General features: G+C 34.3%; 1 protein-coding gene and 1 pseudogene across 1 annotated transcript; both read right to left on the reverse strand.

The window, feature by feature from the left end:
- Window positions 1-302: 302 nt before the first annotated feature.
- LOC105164481 (uncharacterized) lies at window positions 303-1,419 on the reverse strand. The gene is made up of 3 exons (XM_011083135.3): window positions 1,262-1,419; window positions 783-1,100; window positions 303-598 (listed from the first exon to the last, which is right to left on the reverse strand). The coding sequence occupies exons 1-3, from the start codon at window positions 1,329-1,331 to the stop codon at window positions 471-473; spliced, it is 516 nt and encodes a 171-aa protein (XP_011081437.1). The 5' UTR covers window positions 1,332-1,419; the 3' UTR covers window positions 303-470.
- Window positions 1,420-5,024: 3,605 nt separating this feature from the next.
- LOC148787839 (uncharacterized) lies at window positions 5,025-7,556 on the reverse strand (annotated as a pseudogene).
- Window positions 7,557-9,002: the final 1,446 nt, after the last annotated feature.

Below are 9,002 nucleotides of genomic sequence, written 5' to 3' on the forward strand. Positions count from 1 at the left end.
AATTCAGAATAGCATCAAGTGTAAAAGGAGAATTTTCAGAGAGATGTAACTGTAATTTCAGAACATTTCAAGGAAAAAGGTATATTTCACATTTCAAAAGGGGTTTAAGTATATAATCAACTCCAAAAAATACTATTTTTTGTTCTTTCTTTTTCTTTTTACTTTCTCGGGGGCGAGGTGTTATTATAGCACAATTTGAAGAAAATCAACTAAATTTGGGTGTAAAACAACAAACGTAGTTGTTCCCTTCTTCTACTAAAAGATAAATCGTAGAAGAAGAAGTAGATTTTGCTCGAATCAAATTTGATAATATGTGATCAATCACATCAAAAATATTATTTTATATATATAAAAAATACGCTCATCATTTTAATTCAGACTAAATTTTCTATAAGTTTATTAATAATATCTCCATAAAAATTAATGAATGATGAGTTTACAATTGAATTTATAGTCTTTGATTACAAAAATTACAAAGATGTAGGAGCAGCAAGAGGAGCAGCAACTGGCCCAGGGGTGACGCCATCATGACTCAAAATTGCCAACATGGCTCGATGATTCTCTTCTTGATTCTTGCAAAGAGTTGGCAAAGATACTCCTACACAATTTATAGCATCTATTTAGTTAATGATCGAATCTTGGGTCCATCCGTGTTGCAAAAAACAAATCATTGAATATATGCTTTGATTATGCTTCAAGAAATACTGAATATACAAGCAAGGTATATTAATAAAAAGAGATTACTAAGTAATATTTTATATGGAATAATTATAGAAAATTACCTTCACTGGCAGCAAGATTGAAAAAGAGGTCAACAATGTTAGGGCAGTTATGGTAGCAAGCAGGAGAACAGAGATGGGCAGTGAACTCCGATGAGAGAAAGACGTCGGAGGATATTCCTACGGATTCACGGCAAACACCGCACGCTTTCACACATTGTTCTGTCTCAATGTATCCAGATAATTTCTCCACCACAACCTCTGATGTCTTACACTTTTTTTCTTGTGTATTTTTATGGCTCTCCAACACACACCTCTTTCCCGATGATGCAATCGCAAAAGAACACAAGTTTGCAGGTAAATTATCACAAATCACGTCCGCTGTACAAAACAAAAATTAGAAAAATATTCAATCATATTATTACAAAAAAATGTATAATATGTATGTATGTCTAATTTTTTAACATATTTATTGTTATCATTATGAGAATCAAAATGATACAGAATATAACACAATATCTGAATATATATGGAAGGCATACCTAGTGTTCCCTGAATGAAGAGAGAGCAAGTAAAGAAGAGAATCAATGATAATTTCATTGAAGAACCCATTATTTTGTTTTGATGTGGGGTTTCTTTTCTTTGCCTTTTGTTTTCTTTCTTTTTTCTTTTGGGGTGGAGGTGTTGGAGATTTCTGATGTGATGGAATTTATATACAATGAAGAAGAGGGAGAGAGGGGGAGGGAGAAAATTTTTGTGACCACAAAAATTTTGTTGAGAAAAAAATACAAAGTCTTTGAATCCTCTAAACCACAAAAGCTATATGTATGTCCTTAAAAATAGGGGTAATTATTTAAAAAATATAGAAAAAATAAAAAATTAGAAATGTAACGTGAATTGAAAATATTTAGAAAAGTAATTTACAATTAAAAAAAAAAAGGAATTTCCTATGTCACCGCGGTGACATAGATTTAAAAACAAAAAATTAATGATTACCACGGTGGTAATTATATTTTAAAAAAAATAAATTAATGAGCTACAGCTGTAACTGATCGTGGTGGCAATAATCTATGTATTTTATATAAATCTAATTAGAATTAATAAAATTAATTAATTTATTAAAAATATATATTAATGAATCAGGGATTAGAGTGGGCGTGACGGTATGGTTGGGAAGAAGGGTAAATTTTTTAAAATAAATAATTTAATAATTTAAAATATCTTATTAATAAATAAATTAGTATTTTATTAATTATAATATAATTTATATAAAATACATAAATTATTTTTTAATTTTAATTTTAGTAAAATTTAGTTATAAATAAAAATAGAGGATAAATAAATTTTTAATTTTAATAATTTTTCTAAGGGATAACTTGCATATTAATTAAATAATTTAATATTTTAATTATTAAAAGGTGAAACTTTATACAAAGATTCAATAAAAAACTATTATAATAATTTATATTTAAATTAAAAATTAGTATAAATAATAAAAAAAGTATAAGGGGTCACATTACTCATTTTAAATATTACTTTTACACTCCTTCGACTTTTTGATAATTATAAAAACACCCCTAAGGGCATTTCTATCCTTGAAAAATTATTTTACAGCTTGACCTAGTCAATAGGGGCATTTTTGAGTTTTAAAGGGGTCCAGGGGTGGTTTCTGTAATTTTTCAAAAGGAAGGGGTAGTTCGTGTAATTTTCTTTGCTTTGACAAAAAAAAATTAATACACACATATCTTCGCCGAATAAAAAAAAGTTGCATATCCCGATCCTTCTTTATAGGCAACACTGTCTCTCTCCTTTATCCAAATTTAAATCTTATGTATTTAAAATATATATGTAACTTAAAATCATTCCTACACTCCATACAAAATTATTTCTAGCTCAGCAAATGTAGTACTACGAGATATTTTCATAAATCCCATCATACGACGATCATAACTTACAGAACCATTTCAATTAATTCTTTGACCTCCAAAATGTATAACAATATCAACTATGTTCTGCTCTATCATATCTTCACAACAAAAACAAATACATATCAAAATCTCAACTTTTAATAATATTATAATAAGAATCTTCAAATGCATAACTAACAGAAAACTTTAATAAAAAGACTTACTATAACCTTTTTTAATGGTAAATCTTCAACTTGTTACAAGAATAATAGAAAGAAGGTCTTTTTTACTGAAGAAGAAAACATAATTGTGAATGAAAATGGAGTTAAGGTGTTTAAAACACAAAAAACCATGATATTTTTTGTGCAGTTTTATTGGACGAATGGGTCCTATCCTTCCTATCATTGAGTGCAGCCTGCAGGAAATTTAAATGTTTTCTAAAAATGTGGCAGCACCGCGAAATGGGGTATTGGTGCTGCCTATATATTTTTAAACCTTGAAAAAGTACCTCACCTTTGTAAAATTTTTTTTTTTGATATTTTTTAAATAATTTCTCAATCTGTTTCACCTCAAAGAGTATAATTCTTTAAGTTCAAATAAAAAAAAAAATAGAGTATTTCTCAATTTTCTTATTTGAATGTAACATATTGGGCAAAATTACACGTTTTAGTCCCATAAAAAATATGAGCTTAAAAAATTATAGCCCTCTACTTTACAAAATTTTTAAATAATCCCAAAATTAAAAAAACTCTACAGCTTAGTCATGCGTTTGGATATTCAAAATGGTCCCAAAACTGACAAAAATTCGACACATTTAGTCCTCTGCCTTATAGAATTTATGGAACTAAATATTTTGAATTTTTTCAAGTTTTGGACAATATTGAAAAATTTATAAAGCATAGAATTAAATATGTAGAGTTTTTCCAATTTTCGGATATTTTGAAAATATCGTAAAGCATATAATTAAAAATAAAGAACCCCTATCATATAGAACTAAATATGTAATTTTGCCAATATACTAATTTAAAACAAGATGTGTGATGGGGATAGACCAGCAATGGTAGCGAAAACATCAAAATACCCTTATAGAATAAGGATCTGCATAATTTTTTTGCTCGGGTCATGTGCCACCCGGTTTGACCCGACCCATTGTCCGCAACTATAATTTTTGATTAGTAAGTACTTAGAAGATCGAAATCACGACATGTGAACCTGTAAAATTACAGACACTTGGCCTATAAACACCCAAAGATATTTTGGTGCTTGATACATTATTACTGTCACAAAAGCTTCCCTACTTTTCCTTCGATTTCACTTCTACTGAATTACACATCAGATGGTCTTTGTTAGGAATTACCCAACAAACTTAATTATAGCACCCCCTACTTCACTATATTTAATTATCACTATTTCACCATTTCCTTAATTACAACTGTTCTATAAGCAATTTATTTGCAACCCATAAAATAAATTTTATTTTGTCAATATAATATATAAATATTACAAGAGATAATAGATATCACCAAAAATTTATATTTACTCTCTCCAGATATCCTCATATAAATAACCTCAAAGGAAAATAGCGCAAAAATCAGCATTACAAAATTTTAAACCCGAACCCGCCAAAAGACAAGTATATTTAATAACCACACAACCAAAAGGTCGGGTTTTAAATGTCACGGCTAACCCACCTAATAAGAATAATGGCATGGCTCAAAGTCCAGTATATCTATTTAGTGTGATCTATCTCCTGAAAAGTACGTGAGAGGAATAAGTAGCCTACTCAGTAATTATAGCTACTAGTCTATATATATAAACATGAGTTAATTATTTTTTTATTATAGAAAAAAAATTATTTTATCATAATTATTTTTAAAAGAATAACACAAATATGACGAGTCGCGATTTGAAATCGCGACTCGTCATTAAATATTTAAAAAAATAGGCAAAATTTTCCAAGTCGGGAAACAAAATCCCGACTTCAAGTCGGGATTTTGAATCCCGACTTGGAGTCGGGATCTTAAAACCCGACTTCAAGTCGGGATCCTGAATCCCGACTTGAAGTCAGGATTTTATTTCCCGACTTGGGAATTTTGCTTTTTTTTTTTCGTTTAAATTATTATTATATAATTTAATTTATATATAATTAATTTTAACAATATACTAAAATCCAAAATTAATAAAATTAACATTGCATTAACTTAAAAAATTACAATTAAGGGTACAAATGTAATAGTTATTTATTTTGTATAATTGTAAAAAATTACATTAAATATATAAATGTAAAAGTGTATATTTTTGTACAATTGTAAAAAATACAAAAAATATACAATTAATCCTGGCTACCCGGTACTGGCACATCCGATTGTGTTGAAGAATTTCTTTGTTGTGCTTGTTGTCATGCACGCCTTTGCGCCCAATCCATCTCGTTGTGAATACGTGTTGTTTGATTTCGACCAGGGCGCGAAGAGATGCGAATAGTAGGATCGTGGACCAACTCAAATCCCGGTACATCCCAATAATCTTCGGAATGTACAGGTTCAAATGACTTAGAATATGTATTCTTATAAGTCATTATATCGTAATAATCCTTCACCATTGATGCAACATTAATCATGAATGCAGCGCATACCTTTTGAGCGTGACTGCAAGGTATACCAAATTGAGTCCATTTGCCGCAAGAACATTCTCGGTTCGCAATTTTGACAACATGGGTGTTGACTCCATGTCCACCGTGACGTCTTGTAACAACCGAGGCGGACTGTTGGAACTGATGGTGTTTGGTGACGGTATGTTCAACAGAATTTTGATGCCCACGTGTGAACATCTTATATGCAAAACCCGTCCACAGTTGGTTGTTGGTCAACATTACAGTACTTCTTGCTAACCTCTCACGGAAATAATGGACACTTCGCTGAAACGTCATCTCAGCAATTGCTGTCAACGGTAGGCGGCGAGCCCCTTTCAATACTCCATTTATGCATTCCGACATATTTGTCGTCAGAATTCCGCATCGCCATCCACCGTCATGTGATGCTGTCCATTTTTCCTTGTCGATCCTATCTAACCACTGAAACGCCTCGAGGGACTGTTTCTTTATCTCCTCCATAGTGCGATTGAATTTTCTGATCTGATATTCAGAGCCAGCTCTCCAACAACGATCCTTCAACACGACATTTTTGTATTTACTGTTGAAATTGGAACACACGTGCCGCAAGTAATATCGGTGCACGCCGTTAGGTGGCACGAAATCCAGACATTCACGTACAGCTCTTGTGATACCAGCATAGCGGTCAGAAATAAGGCAGATACCCCGTCGCCCTCGTATAATGTGTCTGCTCAATTGTCTAAGAAACCACTTCCAAGATAAAAGTGATTCTTCATCGACAACAGCAAAAGCAAGAGGAAGTACCTGTTGATTTCCATCCATGGCAGCAGCAATCAACATCTTGTGCTTGTACTTTGTGTATAGATGGGTCCCATCTACACTGATAAGGTTGCGACAGTGTTGGAACCCTTCAATGCACGGCTTGAACGCCCAGAATACCTACCCTATCACATATGCACCGGTTGATGTGTCGCGGGCTTTATGTTGCCATTCAACAATCGTTCCTGGATTATATTTTTGGAGGGCTTCCAAGTATTTGGGTAGCTTTTGAACGGAGCTCTCCCATGTGCCATAAACCATCTCACGTGCCATTTTCAAACTGTACCATGCCTTTTGATATGCTATATCGTATCCGGTATGGTCTTTCACAGTCTGGATGACATGCTTGATTCCGTACGACGGGTTGCATTTTACATGTCCTAACAATAAAGAAGCAACATATACTCTATCTAAATTACCGTGTTCGAGGGACATTTGATTCAATATACATGTATGGTCCCCTCCGTATTTTGTTATTGCCCACCTTTCCATTTTTGGTTTGTAAATGCCTCGCAGCTCCCATCTACACCGCATAGCTGCAAAAAATAAACACGAATCAGTCGAATAATTTTGTATGTTTAGACATATACGACAAAAATATATATATATATATATATACCTTCGGTGGTATGCCTACACAATACTTTCCACTTGGTCTTTGAACTCTCAGGTACCCAATACTCGCGTCGGGCATATCATATTGAGTGATCTTTCACCGCCTCGATTAAAGCTTCTTTATTTTTGAAAAGCATTCCCACATCAAGTCTGCCTTCGTTTTTGTCATAAAATTTTGCATACCTTAAGTTCGGTACATCAATAGAATCCACTGGTACCTTCGGGAATGTTTGTTCAAAAAATGGTATGGAGCGGTAAAATGTTTCCTGAGAAGTTCGTTGTGCCGTAACCGGCTGAGAGGATGTTGACGTACCTTGTGCAACATTTTCGGCGACAACATTTATGTTAACATCTTCGTTTCCATCCTCAGGTGGAATTGGATAATCCACTTCATCCGGTTCGGAAGCTGCATCTGATTCATTAGCCAGGCTGTCCGCAATAGGGTCTTCTGGCTCGGCAATGTGTTGTGCAGAAGTTGGTATAAAATGGGAGGTGGATGGAGTATGTGAGTGGATGGGCTCTGTGTAATTAAGTTCAATATATATATTATATATATATATAATATATTTATATTATATATATATAATATAAATATATTATATATATAATATAAATATATTATATATATAATATATATATATATATTAAAGGGGGCTGGCAAAGGGCCAGCCCCCTTTAATGTGGAGGTCTGGCGCTGCCAGCCCTCTTTAATGAGGGCTGGCCGCTAAAGAGGGCTGGCAGCGGCCAGCCCTCATTAAGGTTGGCAGCGCCAGCCTTTGACCAAGGCTGGCGCTGCCAGCCTTTAAATTTTTTTAAATTTTTTTTTTAAATCAACACCTCATCACTGCATTAGTGGAGAGGTGGCGATCGGAGACGCACACTTTTCATTTTCGTGTAGGGGAAGCCACAATTACCCTACAAGATGTACAAATAATTTGGGCACTCCCAATAGACGGCGAGCCGGTGACTGAAATTGATTTCGACCGCACAACACAACAATGGCAAGAATATTGCCTGACTTACATAGGCTTTAGTCCGGATGCAAATGTGTTGAAGGGCTCGAGATTACAGGCATGGCAATTACATCTCATTTGGCGGCGGTCGAAATTACTTATAATACTCCCCAGGCTGTCGTCGTCCAGTACGCACGTGCCGTTGCATTACTTTTATTTGGGGGATTGATGTGCCCAGATTCCTCAGGTAACTATGTCTCATTACTATATCTTTCAAAATTAGAAGATATAGAAACCGCGAGGAACTACAATTGGGGGAGTGCTGTGCTGGCATTTTTATATCGCGAATTGTGCAATGCCAGCACAAAAGGCAAAGCGGCAATTGGTGGAGCGCTGCAATTGCTACAGGTAAAATTGACTTAAAAAGTCTTACACAATTTTATTTTTTTTTTGCTATTGATATTCATTAATAACACATATTTGTATTGTTCGTGTAGATTTAGGCGTGGTCACGGATTACGCTACTTTGTCCTGGACTTGGTGCCCAACGACTATTTATGGGCCAAGTGCAAATGGACAATAATCGCTGGCTCCCAGCAGCACCATATGGTGCTACTTGGAATTGTCAGCACACTTTCACCACTACAGTTCGGGGAACTGTACGAGTAATACGAGAAATTTTGGATGAGATGCAGGCGGATCAGGTAACTAAATTTTAATATTATTCGTATATTTATACCGTTTCCTTAAATTCATATTAATTTACATCTTTGTTTTTATTACAGTTCATATGGCAGCCGTATGACATGGACTCGGATGTCATTATGGCTTACGCCGATGAATTGAACCCCCAGTTGTGGAGGTCATCTGTTCCGTTAATATTCTACGCAATAGTTGAAATGCATCGTCCCGAACGAGTTGTTCGCCAATTCGGGATGAGGCAGAATGTACCAGAATCGACGGATATCCGTGATATGAGCCTCCATCAGATTTCCCGTAAAAATCACGCGGGCGCAGATTGGTCTTTGCAACACATACAATACATCAATAGATGGCAAAGACGATATGACACGGTTGTACATAGGCCACTCATTTCTAATAGAAGGGAAACAGAACGAGGTTATTGGGAGTGGTACTACAACATAACAAGAAATTTCGTGTCGTCATCTACTGATAGACGTGTGGAAAGCGGGTACCAACCTGGAGAAACACCTATGTTGCAAGTTGTGGTACGTTATTATATAATATTACATGTTTTATTTTATATATATTTTTAACAACACAAGGCTAATTATTTTTCTACACTTTTCAGGCAAATGAGGTGAATGCCCTTGAAACTTTATGTCGATCTAGACCACCAAATATCGAAGGATATAGTCAA

Source organism: Sesamum indicum, linkage group LG6 (assembly GCF_026168435.1).
Source record: "Sesamum indicum cultivar Baizhima isolate 11 linkage group LG6, ASM2616843v1, whole genome shotgun sequence".
Lineage (NCBI taxonomy): Eukaryota > Viridiplantae > Streptophyta > Magnoliopsida > Lamiales > Pedaliaceae > Sesamum > Sesamum indicum.

Excerpts from the sequence above, each read along its gene's own strand:
- LOC105164481 (XM_011083135.3), bottom strand. The coding sequence starts at position 1,331 with ATGGGTTCTTCAATGAAATTATCATTGATTCTCTTCTTTACTTGCTCT. Across the intron at positions 1,101-1,261 it reads CTTCATTCAGGGAACACTAG|CGGACGTGATTTGTGATAAT; the intron begins GTATGCCTTCCA and ends TGTTTTGTACAG. Across the intron at positions 599-782 it reads CAATCTTGCTGCCAGTGAAG|GAGTATCTTTGCCAACTCTT; the intron begins GTAATTTTCTAT and ends TAAATTGTGTAG.